The 16,322-nt window shown below is 42.2% G+C and overlaps 1 protein-coding gene across 2 annotated transcripts in view; it reads right to left on the bottom strand.

Moving 5' to 3' along the window:
* Positions 1-15,351, bottom strand: part of LOC121576375 (genetic suppressor element 1) — a 29,321-nt gene extending 13,970 nt beyond the window's left edge. Inside the window, exons 1-2 of one of the 2 annotated variants that reach the window (XM_041889464.2) lie at positions 15,252-15,351; positions 282-458 (exon numbers count right to left, since the gene is read on the bottom strand). In XM_041889464.2, the coding sequence (XP_041745398.1) occupies positions 282-456 (175 nt within the window). In that variant the 5' untranslated portion in view covers positions 457-458; positions 15,252-15,351. Of the gene's footprint in view, positions 1-281; positions 459-1,294; positions 1,401-15,251 lie in introns of those variants that run through there. The other variant, XM_041889463.2, reaches the window with a different exon arrangement.
* Positions 15,352-16,322: the final 971 nt, after the last annotated feature.

Genomic DNA, 16,322 nt, shown 5'->3' with positions numbered 1-16,322 from the left:
AGTGGGAGAGAGATGGCAGGGGAGAGTGATGCCAGAAAAACAAATGGAAGAGATGAGTGAAAGAGAGAGGGATAATATAAAGGAGAGAGTGTAAGGGATAGGGAGAGAGAGAACGAGAGAGTGAGTGGGAGTGAGAGAGAAGGAAAGAAAGGGAGAGAGAGAGAGTGTAATAGCAGGTAATTACCTGCATTAGGAGCTAACACACAAACACGGATGGATGGATTTTGTATAGATGATATTGTCTGTCCTGAGGTAAGAGGAGGCGGGGTCACTGTCCTAACCTCTGGGGTCTTCAGCCTGTTTGGCCAGTTGACGGAGAGCGGCAGCGAATCCGGAGTGAGCAGACTGAGCAGCCGCACTCCCATTGGCTAGTGGGGTAAGAGGATTGACCGTCGCTGTGGTGTGAGTTGCCGTGGAGATCATTCCTAATGACCGCGACTTTGACTCATGGCTCATACCTGGAAAGATAGAGAGGGAGGATGGGAGGACAAAACAGTGAAACGAGGGAAGGGAAGGTAGAGAAAGAAGGGAAAAAGAGAGGAATATGTAGCCTTTTTGGATTCTCTCTATCATAATAGAACAGTGTGTGTGTGTGACAGCTCTGAGAGATGGGGAAGGAGCTGAGGTCAGGTATCAGGTCAGAGGTCAGGTTAGTCTGTCAGAGCCGTGACAATGACACACACACACAGGCACGCAAGCATACACACACACACACACACACACACACACACACACACACACACACACACACACACACACACACACACACACACACACACACACACACAAACACACACTGACATTATTAGTGTTCCCCCACTGCCCTCCCAGTGACCCACATACAGCTATTAGTACTGAATTTAACCCAAGCATCATACACTCTACCGCCCCCCCACCCCTTTGACAGACAGAGACAGACACACACACTCAGATCCTTACAGCTGCGTGTGTGTTGAGACATCGCCACATCCTCTCTCTCCTCTCTCTCCTCTACCCTCCTCTCCCTCCTTCCTCTCTCTCTCCCTCTATCTCTCTCATATTCCCCCTCCTTTAGCCTCATCTCTCTCTCTGTTTCTCTAACATGCTCTTGAGCTTATTTAGCCAAATAACTCACAAAACCTGCATGCACACTATGCCTCTATATTTCCCTTCCATGCTCTCTTGGGTTTGTTTCTCTTTTCTCTCTCTCACACTCAGTGGGTCTCTTTCTCTCTCACACAAATACATACACACTGATACACATGCTCACCACACCAGGCAAACATACACTAGGACATAACAAACAAACACTCACCGGCTCCTTGTTCTTCCAGCTTGCATTATCTCTTCTCTCACGCTCTCTTTCCCTTTCACACTCTCACTCTTTCTTCTTCACGCTCCGTCTCTCTCTCATTCCCTCTCTCTCGCCGCCCCTCTCTCTTGTTCTCTCTGTCTCTCGTTCTCACTCATTCTCTCGGTCTTGTTCTCCCTCCTCCAGGAACAGCCCTCTCAGTCATGCAGCTGCTACAATATCACGTGATTCCCTCACTTTCTCCCCCTCCCTCCTACTCCCCCTTCCTGTCTACCCCCTCCCTCTCACACCTCCAACGCCCTCTGCTCTTCTCCCTCTCTCCTCCCCCACGCCTAAGAATGAGGAGGAGCAGGAGGAAGAGGATGGAGGGAGGAGGAGTAGCAGGGGTAGACGTCATCCATCACTCTGTCTCCACACATCAGCCCCGTCTGCTGCAGGGGCCCTGACAATGACATCTCACCTCTGAGCCCTGAGTCTATGCGTGGCCAGGGGGACAGGGGCTGATGAGGGATGGTGGAGTGTTTAGAGTGGACAACATGACATCCCAGCACTTACACACACATATAAACAAAAAATAACTCAGCCCTTTGTCTCTCTTACGCACACACACACACAGACACACACACACACACACACAGACACACACACACACACACACACACACACACACACACACACACACACACACACACACACACACACACACACACACACACACAGTGTGTGGCAGGGGACCTGCTCTGCCCTTTGTGTGTGTGTGTGGCAGGTTAGCGTTTTTCGTCATGAATCTTGTTCTGGAGGCAGCTCTGCTGAGTGGTCACTCTCTGGCACAGGCACAAAGTCATAAAATCTTTTAAACCTAACCCTAACCTTAACCCTAACCTTAACCACACTGCTAACCCTAATAACCTAAACAAAAAAAAAGTTGCCTGAATTTGTACAATATAGCCAATTTTGACTTTCCAGCTGGCCCATCTAGTGGAAATCGCTCAGTTCTGCCTCAAGGACAAGACTCATCCCAATAAACGTCGACCTGTGTGTGTGTGTGTGTGTGTGTGTGTGTGTGTGTGTGTGTGTGTGTGTGTGTGTGTGTGTGTGTGTGTGTGTGTGTGTGTGTGCGTGCGTGCGTGCGTGTATCATTAGGATTGGTAAACAAGCAATTACACTGCCCATGCTCATTAACCCTGAGAGTATGTGTGTGTTATTTCCTGCTCTGTCATTACACCACGGAAGGGAATGGAACACACACACTGTAAACACCCCTCCCTCCTCCCTCCATTTCAGTTTTATACAGTAGCTGGCAGAGTATTTTATGTTCTACTTACACGGAGAGTAGGGTCAGAGCCAAATGTTTGCAACCTTCGTAATCATGTCTGTAATATAAATTCGGAGTACAGTGTGTGTGTGTGTGTGTGTGTGTGTGTGTTTGCATGAGGAATTTTTATCTCTCAAATTAACAGCCTCAATCACACAACATTATGACGTCAGTTACTGACATCTAAGCACACACATTCATAAACACAGTAACACACACACACACACACTATCTGCTGATTCAGTATTTGTGCATCATGCGTCACACAATGTATGGCCCTAACCAGCTAATCTCCAGGGACTGCCAGCTAGCATCTTCAGCCCATTACTAGATAACTAATGTATTGTGCAAACAATACAGTACATACAGTGCAACACTGAAAACACACACACACACACATATATATATATATACTGTACAGACATAAAATGATTTTAAAGTACAAACAAAACATTACACAAAACATCAACAAACAACTAAATAGAGCTTAGTTATAAATAAGATAGTAATGGTAATATTTCAACAAATATTATGGTTAAACTCAAATATACTAATTGATAAAAAAAAACAATATATATATACTGTATATATATATTTTTAATCATCATTGTAAATTATATCATACATAGAACTGGTGGAGTTAAGTCACACATGCAGCTAACAAAAATATATGGAAATGTCTGCTCTACTCTAAATTACAACCATCTAATTGCAGCATTGCTACAAAAATGGAAGAGGCAATTGGAAGGGGGAGAAAGTAAGGAAGTTGTCTGTCGGCCCTGCATTAAAGACCAAAATTGGCTAAAGAAAATTGTGATAAATAAAAAAGTATACTAGTTTCATTTAAGGACAAAAAAATGGACAGTTGTGCCATATAGATTGCAAAACAGTTGGGAAGAGATTTTCGATGTACCGATTCCATGGCACATGGTTTATGAACTGATACACAAAACGACGCTGGATTCAAAACTTAGAGCAACCAATATAATGTTATATACAGTTGAAGTCGGAAGTTTACATACACTTAGGTTGGAGTCATTAAAACTAGTTTTTCTTCCACTCCACAAATTTCTTGTTAACAAACTATAGTTTTGGCAAGTCGGTTAGGACAGCTACTTTGTGCATGACACAAGTCATTTTTCCAACAATTGTTTACAGACAGATTATTTCACTTATAATTCACTGTATCACAATTCCAGTGGGTCAGAAGTTTACATACACTAAGTTGACTGTGCCTTTAAACAGCTTGGAAAGTTCCAGAAAATGATGTCATGGCTTTAGAAGCTTCTGATAGGCTAATTGACATCATTTGAGTCAATTGGAGGTGTACCTGTGGATGTATTTCAAGGCCTACCTTCAAATTCAGTGCCTCTTTGCTTGACATCATGGGAAAATCAAAAGAAATCAGCCAATACCTCAGAAAAAAATGTGTAGACCTCCACAAGTCTGGTTCATCCTTGGGAGCAATTTCCAAACGCCTGAAGGTACCACGTTCATCTGTACAAACAATAGTACGCAAGTATAAACACCATGGAACCACACAGCCGTTATACCACTCAGGAAGGAGACGCGTTCTGTCTCCTAGAGATTAACGTACTTTGGAGTGAAAAGTGCAAATCAATCCCAGAACAACAGCAAAGGACCTTGTGAAGATGCTGGAGCAAACAGGTACAAAAGTATCTATATCCACAGTAAAACGAGTCCTATATCGACATAACCTGAAAGGCCGCTCAGCAAGGAAGAAGCCACTGCTCCAAAACCGCCATAAAAAAGCCAGACTACGGTTTGCAACTGCATATGGGGACAAAGATCGTACTTTTTGGAGAAATGTCCTCTGGTCTGATGAAACAAAAATAGAACTGTTTGGCCATAATGACCATCGTTATGTTTGGAGGAAAAAGGCGGCAGCTTGCAAGCTGAAGAACACCATCCCAACCGTGAAGCACAGGGGTGGCAGCATCATGCTGTGGGGGTGCTTTGCTGCAGGAGGGACTGGTGCACTTCACAAAATAGATGGCATCATGAGGAAGGAAAATTATGTGGATTTATTGAAGCAACATCTCAAGACATCAGTCAGGAAGTTAAAGCTTGGTCGCAAATGGGTCTTCCAAATGGACAATGACCCCAAGCATACTTCCAAAGTTGTGGCAAAATGGCTTAAGGACAACAAAGTTAAGGTATTGGAGTGGCCATCACAAAGCCCTGACCTCAATCCTATAGAACATTTGTGGGCAGAACTGAAAAAGCGTGTGCGAGCAAGGAGGCCTACAAACCTGACTCCGTTACACCAGCTCTGTCAGGAGGAATGGGCCAAAATTCACCCAACTTATTGTGGGAAGCTTGTGGAAGGCTACCCGAAACGTTTGACCCAAGTTAAACAATTGAAAGGCAATGCTACCAAATACTAATTGAGTGTATGTAAACTTCTGACCCACTGGGAATGTGATGAAATAAATAAAAACTGAAATAAATCATTCTCTCTACTATTATTCTGACATTTCACATTCTTAAAATAAAGTGGTGATCCTAACTGACCTAAGACTGGGAATTTTTACTAGGATTAAATGTCAGGAATTGTGAAAAACTGAGTTTAAATGTATTTGGCTAAGGTGTATGTATGTAAACTTCCGACTTCAACTGTATATGGGGGATACAACCATCCCAGCTCTGCAGATTTTGCTGCGAATAATCATTATATCATTTGTTTTGGTACTGTCCATATGTAGCTTGTTTTTGGTCGCAGGTTCCGGAATGGATGAAGAATTGTAACATTTACCTGGAGCTAACTCTGCAAATAGCACTGCTGGGTGATTTAAAAAGTCATAGTCAACCGATCAATAATCTAATAATACTCTTAGCAGAATCTTATGTAGAATCTATTAGAATATAAAGGTTCAAACCCTATCATCCATAGGGTTAAGGGAAAATAATAAAGGAAATAAAAAATATATATAAGATAGTAATGGCAGCATAAGAAGACTTTAAACCCTGTAATAGCATGTAGCCAATAAAACTATTTTAACTGCTGTAGACTCCATGGAACCAGTTTATTACCATAATACAGGCTACTGTCCTGTTAGGAGAGAGGAGAGAGAGAGAGAGAGAGAGAGAGAGAGAGAGAGAGAGAGAGAGAGAGAGAGAGAGAGAGAGAGAGAGAGAGAGAGAGAGAGAGCGAGAGAGAGAGAGAGATGATCATGATCAAGTGACATTAGCATATCAATAATTAACGTTTACCCCTCCCATACGAATATAAAAGTACAGTAACGTTATCATACAGTGTCATTCATATTTTAATATAGGCTACACAGCTAGGTTATGTTAGCTAGAAAGCTAGATAGCTAAACAAAATCATTTCTGCATCCTCACATAAATGTACTGTAGCTGAATGCTGACATTTAGCTGAATCTTAGCAAGACAGGAGCTCTTAGGCTTACACTATCTACCATATTAAAGTTATCTTAGAACAAACCAGGCTTCATTTGATCAATTTCATGGAAGTCATTATGAGGTAAAAGCAAATTGCGACTGAAAACGTTGATAATTCCCTGGGGCCTCATTTATAACCGTTGTGTAAATATCACACTAAATTTCTGCGTGCGCCATTTCTGAAAGTTTGCGAACATACAAAAATATAGAGATTTATAAACTTGGCACATGCCATACATACACGTTTCCCATTATAAATCAGACCTGTCATAAAATTGTGCGTGCGTGAACGAGCATTAAAACTCTGGAAAACGCCTCCACTCACCTTTTATGGTGACAACAACACCCTTTAGTTGCTGTATCATTTTGAACTATTGGAATTAGTCCACGGCATGCAAAAGACAAATTGTTGTTCAATATTTAGTTAATGAATAGATTATTGGGTTTATATGTCCTGCCTTGGTATAGGCTCTGAGATTAAATAGGCAATGATGTCGCGCTCCTATAGCACAGCAATACTGTAGCCTATACCCATACTGTCAAATATTTTACATATACTACCAGTCTATTTACTGTGTTGGCAGAATGTTTTAATCTTTTGCAGTAATTTATGCTCTATCTGGAAAATAACTGTGTCAGTTTCTGAATGAGAAAACAAATTGTTGTGGCCCTGTCAATGAATCGATTGAATTCAACAATGTTTTATATCAACTTTTACCCCAACCTAAATATGGTGGACTGCCCCTGAATTCTGAAACATTGTAGGGCAGATTACAAAAAAATGCAATTACAGTACTTACAGTAGTTACAGTACTTACAGTAGTTACAGTACTTACAGTACTTACAGTAATTACAGTACTTACAGTACTTACAGTACTTACCGTTCTATTTCTCATGTGTTTTTGTTCTACTTGATTATTATTATTTTTTTACATTAGTACTAATATTCATTACTGCATTGTTGGGAAAGAGCAAGTAAGGCTTTGATTTCACTGTACTTGTGCACGTGACAATAAAAACTTGAAACTTAGGCCTAATTCAATGTAAAAGATCAGCTGTTAAATGCAACTGTATACCGGTATTATAAACCCCTCTGCCTATGATATTGCAAAACTTGAATTACATATAGCCTATCTATTTACTAGGTTTCTAGGTCCAATTAAATAAAAAATGCACATGGTAATTTGTTGTATGGCTCTTTCGGAATATAAACCCATCACGGCCAGAAACGGTGAGGAATACTGTATATTCTGCAATGGTTATAAATATAAATAGGAAATAGATTCCTATGCCTAATTATTTTAGATTCTAAAAGTAAAACACAGATTTTCGCTCTTCTCATTAATGCCAAATGGTTGTCACGATCGTTTACTGATGATACGGACCAAGGCACAGCATGATAAGCGTACATATTTATTAGTACTTAACACACGAACCAAAACAACAAACAAACGATACGTGAAGTCCTAGGTTACCAAAACAAACCTTAACGGAACAAGATCCCACACCGACTAGTGCCAAACAGGCTGCCTAAGTATGGTCCCCAATCAGAGACAACGAGATACAGCTGCCTCTGATTGGGAACCACCCTGGCCAACATAGATCTAAACGATCTAGCACATCAACATAGAAAATAAGACATAGAAACTCCACACCCTGGCTCAACATTTAAGAGTCCCCAGAGCCAGGGTGTGACAATGGTTGTATTCTTGTTAATATGTTTTCCTGGTTTTGTTTTTTTGTGAATAAGCTTTTCATCATATCCCCCATTTGCACAAAATACTTACTTGCCAGCTTGCAATTCAATATTTTAACCACTAACAGATGTGCATACGGATGGTCTAAAGTTTGTGGGGAGGTGAGCACATTCTCACATAAAGTTTTCAGTAAAAAATATATATATGATATCGCAATTAAATAAATGCTTCCCTCTTTCCTGCAATTTTCCCTATCGTTAGTTATGTTACCCTGACCTTTACTGCCTTTTTTCCAGTTGCAAGTTTTGGCACATTCATTCCAGCAACATAGCATCCTGCATTCCACTGCTGGTTTACTTCTGAAGCTAAGCAGGGTCGGTCCATGGATCAGAAACCAGATGTAGCTGGAAGTAGTGAAAATAATCATGTGTACAAATAAATGTGAAGAAATATATCACGTGGGGATTTATTTTCTTCACGACACCTATCCAGTCCTTTCACCTAGGATCAAGTAATGAAAGAAAGCTAGGAAGCCAGGAAAAGAGAGAGCAATAAAGGGAAAGAGAGGAGGGAGGGATAGGGAGGTTGTACAATTGGGACTGAGCCGATAGCTCCGGTTCTGTTCCTGTAGTCTCCCACTGGAGAACAATAATATAACCATTCTATGGGCAGTTTGTCAGCATAATCACACTGTTATCACTGCTTCTGTGATAAGAGCTGCTTATCATTGTCTCTAGGATTAGGAGAGCTCTCATGAAACAGTTCTATATTCTCTCTCTCTCGCTCTCAATTCAGTTCAGCTCAATTGAAATGGGCTTTATTGGCATGGGAAACATACGTTTACATTGCCAAAGCAAGTTTCTCTCTCTCTCTCTCTCTCTCTCGCTCTCAATTCAGTTCAGCTCAATTGAAATGGGCTTTATTGGCATGGGAAACATACGTTTACATTGCCAAAGCAAGTTTTTCTCTCTCTCTCTCTCACTCTCAATTCAGTTCAGCTCAATTGAAATGGGCTTTATTGGCATGGGAAACATAAGTTTACATTGCCAAAGCAAGTTAAATAAACAATAAACAAAAGTGAGAAGAAACAAAAAAGAACATCAACAAAAAACATTAAAACATTTAACATTGCACTCATAAAGGTTTTAAAAGAATAGAGATGTTTCAAATGTTATATTATCAGCTATGTACAGTGTTTTTAACAATGTGTAAATAGTTGTAGTACGAATAGTAGGGGAAGATAAGTCAACAGATCAATATTGGTTGTATTTACAATGTTCTTTGTGCTCCACTTGTTGCCCTGTTTTCATGGCAACGGGCCACAAATATTGCTGCTGTGATTGCACATTGCAGTGTTTCGCCTAACAGATATGGGAGTTTATCAAGGTTTGATTTGTTTTCAAATTCTTTATGGGTCTGTGTGATCTGTTGGAAATGTGTGTCTCTAATATGGTCATACCTTTGGCAGGAGGTAAGGAAGTGCATTTCAGTTTCCACGTCATTTTGTGGGAAGTGTGCACATAGCCTTTCTTCTCTCAAGAGCCAGGTCTGCCTATGGTGGCCTCTCTCAAAAAGAAGGCTATGCTCACTGACTCTGTACATAGTCAATGATTTTATTTGTTTAGGGCCAGATAGCATTCCAGTTTGCTCTGTTTTTTGGTTGATTATTTCCAGTGTGTGAAATAGTTATCTTTTTGTTTTCTCATAATGTGTTTGGGTCTAATTGTGTTTCTGTCCTGGGGCTCTGTGGGGTCTGTTTGTGTTTGTGAACAGAGACCCAGAACCAGCTGGCTGAGGGGACTCTTCTCTAGGTTCATCTCTCTGTAGGTGAGGGCTTTGTGGTGGAATGTGTGGGTATCGCTCCCTTTTAGGGGGTTGTAGAATTTAACAGATATTTTCTGGATTTTTATAATTTGTGGGTATATTCCTAATTCTACTCTGCATGCATTGTTTTTGGTTTTGCATTGTACATGAAGGATATTTTCGCAGAATTCTGCATGGAGAGTCTCAAATGGGTGCTCGTCCCATTTTGTGAATGCTTGGTTAGTGAGTGGACCCCAGACCTCACAACCATAGAGAGCAATGGGGGTTCTATAACTGATTGAAGTATTTTTAGCCAGATCCTAATTGGGATGTCGAGCCCTTCTTGCCTTGTCTTTTAAATAATTCAGAGCCTTGTGGAAGTTACCTGTGGTGTTGATGTTTAGGCCGAGATAGCACAGGAGGTTGGTGGCACCTTAATTGGGGAGGACGGGTGCATGGCAATGGCTGAAGCCGAATGAGTGGAATGGTATCAAATACATCAAACACATGGTTTCCATGTGTTTGATGCCATTCCATTTGCCCCAGCCATTTTTATGAGCCGTCCTCCCCTCAGCAGCCTCCTGTGCGAGGTAGGTATAATTATTTGTGTGCTTAGGGCAACGGTATCTAGATAGGATTTGTATTTGTTGTCCTGGCAAATTAACTTTTTTTGGAACACCATTATTTTTGTCTTACTGAGATTTACCGTTAGGGCCCAAGTCTGACAGAATCTGTGCAGAAGGTCTAGGTGCTGCTGTAGGCCCTCCTTGGTTGGGAACAGAAGCACCAGATCATCTGCAAAAAGTAAACATTTGACTTCAGAGTCTAGTATGGTGAGGCTAGGTGCTGCAGACTGCTCTAGTGCCCTCACCAATGGGGCTCAAGCTGCATCCCTGTCTCACCCCATTTTTATTTTATTTTACCAGGCAAGTCAGTTAAGAACTAATTCTTATTTACAATGACGGCCTACACCAGCCAAACCCGGACGACGCTGGGCCAATTGTGCGCCGCCCTATGGGACTCCCAATCACGGCCGGTTGTAATAAAGCCTTGAATCGAACCAGGGGGTCTGTAGTGACGCCTCAAGCACTGAGATGCAGTGCCTTAGACCGCTGCACCACTCGGGAGCCCATAACTCTGTGGAAAGAAATCTGTGTGTTTATTGCCAATTTTAACTGCAGACTTGTTGTTTGTGTACATTGATTGTATAATATCGTACGTTTTCCCCCAACACTCCTTTCCATCCATTTGCATAGCAGACCCTCATGCCAAATTGAGTCAAAAGCTTTTTAGAAATCAACAAAGCATGAGAAGACTTTGCTTTCATTTTGGTTCGTTTTTTTTATCAATTAGGGTGTGCAGGGTGTATACGTGGTCTGTCGTACAATATTTTGGTAAGAAGCCAATTTGACATTTGCTTAAGACATTGTTTTCACTGAGAACATTTTGGAGTCTGCTGTTGATGATACTGCAGAGGATTTTTCAGAGGTTACTGTTGACGCAGATTCCAGAGCTGAGGATAATGTTGAAGAGTTTAAGAATAGTCCATTTTAATTTGTGGTCTGTATATTTTATCATTTTGTTTAGTATACCATCAACACCGCAGGCCTTTTTGGGTTGGAGGGTTTGTATTTTGGCCTGTAGCTCATCCAATGTAATTGGAGAATACAGTGGATTCTGGTAGTCTTTAATAGCTGATTCTAGGTTTTGCAAATGATCATGTATATGTGTTTGCTCTTGGTTTTTTGTTATATGGCCGAAAATGCTGGAGAAGTGGTTCATCCATAAATCTCAGTTTTGGATAGATAACTCTTCGTGTTGTTGTTTGTTTAGTTTGTTCCATTTTTCCCAGAAGTGATTTGATTCTATGGATTCTTCAATCACATTGAGCTGTTTTCTGACATGCTGTTCCTTCTTTTTTCTTAGTGTATTTCTTTACTGTTTTAGTGTTTCCCCATAGTGAAGGCGTAGGTTCTGATTTTCTGAGTCTCTGTGTGTTTGGTTGGAGAGGTTTGTCAATTTCTTTATTAGGTTTTTGCATTCTTATTGTTATTAGTTTTCTTAGGTTTTCTGCTAGAATTGTTTTAATTTGATATGTTAGCTGATAGGTCAAATATACTGTCCATTGCATCTATACCATGTTTCTTGCAGTCTGGGTTCCTGCTTTTTAGGCCAAAGGCAGATGACCTCTCAGACCTTGTATATTCCAGGATGAGATAGTAAAATCTTTGTGTTCCAGTGTTGTTTTCGTGTGGTTTAGGCTCTGACAATTACAGTAGGTTTGAGCAGAGCATGCTGAGCATCTGATACATGCCTCTTAGGTCGCAGGATGGGGCTTGGGTGGGTGTAGTGATACATATTGGGTTTGTTGCTCTGCTCACCACCTGGGCATATGTGTGATTGTCACATTGAGGTCCTCGTTGTGGGGGTTGGGAGCATGGGAGGGGCAGGATGGACGCAGGCCTATATGGGTTGTGGCCTTGGTTGGTTTGGGAGGGTGTTAACTGGTTGGGGTGGGGGGGTGTGGATGTGCCTGGTGGTGCTGTGGTCTCGATATAGGTCCTCTCGGCGTGGGTCCTCTCGACGTGGGTCCTCTAGGTGCAGGTTCATGGGGGGGCCTCGCAGGTCTGGGCGGGGTGTCCATTGCTCTGTTGCTCCTGTGTGAGGTGCTGGGGCCGCGGTTGAGGACGATATCTTTCAGAGTCCTTGCAAAAGTAGGGACTGTTGCCTTGTATAGGTGGACCTGGTCGTAAAGACTGTTGAAGTCCAGGGTGGAGTGGTGGGCCAGGTAAACATTTGTTTTTGAGGCACAGTCACGGGAAATGCTTGCTTTTACCCTCTGTATGGTAGCAGGGTGAAAGTATTTTTGTGGTAACAGGGTGGAGATAACCCCTTGTGAGTTGGAGAAAGTGGAAGAAGCTTTTTCAATCACTGCCTTGAGTGGTGGCCACCCTTTCCTGCTGTGCTCTCAGGTCGTCTGTGCCTGTGTGAATTATTATGTGGCTGGGTGACCCTAGTTGGTCTTCAGATAGCAGGTCTAGGGCACACTGTGTGTATGGGCACCAGAGTTTAGCCACTGTGTGTTTGGGAGTTTAGCTGTGTGTCTCTCTCTCTTCCTTGCTCCCTCTTTCTTTCTCTGTGTGTGTTGTGTTTGCTCAGGAGGTTGTGGTCTAACCACAGTGGGTTGACACCTGGTTACCCAGCCTTAGGGTCTAGGACTGATTAACTGTGAGGAACAGACTGTCTGTATCTCAGCGGTCTACAGCGGAATCATCATCATCTTGTCTCTCCTCTCCACACAAACATACTTACACACACCACAACACACAGACTGCTCCTCACAGACAGGTGTTTAATACAGAGAGTACCAATAGGTAAAGGAAGCTGGTGCATTCAAACATTAAGTCATACAACTGAGTAACTTTACTATGTTTTTAGCATAAATAACTGGAACAATGTATTAGATCAGGGTTCTTCAATTCCGGTCCTGGAGGGCCGAAACACTTCTGTTTTTTATTTCTACCTGGTAGTTAATTGCACTCACCTGGTGTCCCAGGTCTGAATTAGCCCCTGATTAGAAGGAGGATGAAAAACAGAGGTGTTTCGGCCCTCCAGGACCAGAATTGAAGAACCCTGTATTAGATGGTATGATTATAATCTGCTCATAAAACATTATTGGTTCATTTGTTTACCATTTGTAAGTTGTTTGTAAATCATTATCATACCAAATCAAAGTGCAGAGCTAAGAATTAAAATAGAATAGGCCTATACAGTTTTGTAAAGTGAAGTGAACGGTAAAGCACCCAGCCAGGTCGTTAAATATTGACTTTGAAATTGGATGTCTATCCATTTCCTGAGGATGTCGGGAAATGCCTTAAAAACCGGACACTAGGGGCAACAGTGAGTGCTATTACCATCAAGTAGGTGAGTAAATAATCGCATGACTCAGGATCATAAGGTTGCGTGTTCGATCCCAGTTGTAATCACATTACTCTAGATCTGAAGATCGTGTCTTCGATCCCAGTCGTGGATACTGTTTTTAATTAAAAAATATATATATTTTAACCCTATCCCCAACCTTAACCCTTACCTTAACCATTCGGAATGAGTGCCTAAACTTAACCCTTAACTTTGACATTTGATGTTTGGAGAAATGGAACGATACAGAGCAGCAGGAGGAACGATACAGAGCAGCGGGAGGAACGATACAGAGCAGCAGGAGGAACGATACAGAGCAGCGGGAGGAACGATACAGAGCAGCAGGAGGAACGATACAGAGCAGCAGGAGGAACGATACAGAGCAGCAGGAGGAACGATACAGAGCAGCGGGAGGAACGATACAGAGCAGCAGGAGGAACGATACAGAGCAGCGGGAGGAACGATACAGAGCAGCGGGAGGAACAGAAACACTTTGTTTTTGACATTTGGAGAACGTGGATGAATGTCTAATTCTGCAGTGAGATTGTGAGAGCTTGTTGAATGGACCAGTGTAGTCCAGGCAGACACCAGTGCCCGGCAGGTAGCCTAGCAGTTAAGAGCTTTGGGCCAGTAACTGAAAGGTCACTGGTTTTAATCACTGAGCCGCCTAGGTGAAAAATCTGTTGATGTGCTCTTGAGCAAGGCACTTAACCCTAATTGCTCCTGTAAGTTCCTCTGGATAAGATTGTCTGCTAAAATGCAACATTTTTATGAAGCCTACAGGAGAGGAGACTTGTTGGTTTAGTGTAGGCTACTCTACCCCTGCTGAACAGCTGCTCTATAGCAGGTCAGCTGCACATTGTGTGTGTGTGTGTGTGGTGTGTGTGTGTGTGTGTGTGTGTGTGTGTGTGTGTGTGTGTGTGTGTGTGTGTGTGTGTGTGTGTGTGTGTGTGTGTGTGTGTGTGTGTGTGTGTGTGTGTGTGTGTGTGTGTGTGTGTGTGTGTGTAATGGCGTATCTCTTCTGCTGCTCCACACCTGCTACAGCTGTGTGTTACTGTGTAGTTGCTGTGGCAAATTGTGGCAGCATGTGTATCTACCCATCTGTGGGAAAGTGTGTGTGTGTGTGTGTTTGGCCTACTCCACCTGCGGGCTGTGTAGCCTACACACAAAATGTATGTGATCCGTTTGAATGCAGAGTAATGAGGCCGGCGGCATTAATGCAGATAAACATTATGCTGCTGTTAAAGGTCCCGTCTACCTACAGAGGAACTTACGTAACATACACCCTCATGAGTAGCTACTCGTCATAGAGTAATGACTTTCCAACCCCACAGCTAAACAAGACGACTTGCTTGGCCCTCTGTTTGACTAAAGACTAGTTTGGCAGCTATTGAACTTCCACAGCAAACATTGACACAAGTTGTTATAGGTAATAGGCTAGGCTACGCTTCATTCTATAATAGAAAAAAACATAAAGGGTATTCAATTAATCATATAACACATACAACAAGAATGAGAGAGAGAGAGAGAGAGAGAGAGAGAGAGAGAGAGAGAGAGAGAGAGAGAGAGAGAGAGAGAGAGAGAGATCCTCACTACAGACATACCACACAGCGGTAGCATAGATGGAGAGCGCAGAGAGAAGACGACCGCGGCATCAGCAGTGCGTATCTTTCCCTCTATCTGATTCAATCAACTTCTGGAGCGATAACACACATTTCACACGTAGGCTAACCACAGAAATGAATGAGGTACACGAGCACTAATCGCCCATATAGTACTTCAACTAGTTTAGGCTACTTACCGCGTAAACACAGACGGTTAAATCCTCATTTTGCGTTAATCCCAGTATAGAAGAATAACCATCGGCTACCGCTGTCCCTTGGTATAGACTCAGATGAAACAGCGAGGTGCACTCTACCGCACTCTCTCTCTCTCTTGCGCGCGCTCTCATTCTCTCTCTCTCTCTCTCTCTCTCTCTCTCTCTCTCTCTCTCTCTCTCTCTCTCTCTCTCTCTCTCTCTCAATTCAATTCATTTAACATTTAAGGGCTTTATTGGCATGGGAGACATATGTTTACATTGCCAAAACAAGTGAAATAGATAATAAACAAAAGTGAAATAAACAAAAATTTTTTTACAGTAAACATTACACTCACAAAAGTTCCAAAAGAATAAAGGCATTTCAAATATCATATGTTATATTAGTTAAAGTACAAAAAGGAAAATAAATAATCATAAATATAGGTTGTATTTACAATGGTGTTTGTTCTTCAATGGTTGCCCTTTTCTTGTGGCAACAGGTCACAAATCTTGCTGCTGTGATTGCACACTGTGGTATTTCACCCAATAGATATGGGAGTTTATCCAAATTGGATTTGTTTTCAAATTCTTTGTGGGTCTGTGTAATCTGAGGGAAGTATGTGTCTCTAATATGGTCATACATTTGGCAGGAAGTTAGGAAGTGCAGCTCAGTTTCCACCTCATTTTGTGGGCAGTGTGCACATAGCCTGTCTTCTCTTGAGAGCCAGGGCTGCCTACGGCGGCCACTCACAATAGCAAGACTATGCTCACTGAGTCTGTACATAGTAAAATATTTCTTTAATTTTGGGTCAGTCACAGTGGTCAGGTATTCTGCCATTGTGTACTCTCTGTTTAGGGCCAAATAGCTTTCTAGTTTGCTCTGTTTCTTTTGTAAATTATTTCCAATGTGTCAAGTAATTATCTTTTTGTTTTCTCATGATTTGGTTGGGTCTAATTGTGTTGCTGTCCTGGGGCTCTGTGGGGTCTGTTTGTGTTTGTGAACAGAGCCCCAGGACCAGTTTGTTTAGGGGACTCTTCTCCAGGTTCATCTCTCTGTAGGTGATGGCTTTGTTA

The sequence above is a fragment of the Coregonus clupeaformis genome, chromosome 11 (genome assembly GCF_020615455.1).
Source record: "Coregonus clupeaformis isolate EN_2021a chromosome 11, ASM2061545v1, whole genome shotgun sequence".
Taxonomy (NCBI): domain Eukaryota; kingdom Metazoa; phylum Chordata; class Actinopteri; order Salmoniformes; family Salmonidae; genus Coregonus; species Coregonus clupeaformis.
The sequence above is the reverse complement of the archived record's forward strand: the minus strand, read 5'-3'. Positions and strand labels throughout refer to the sequence as shown.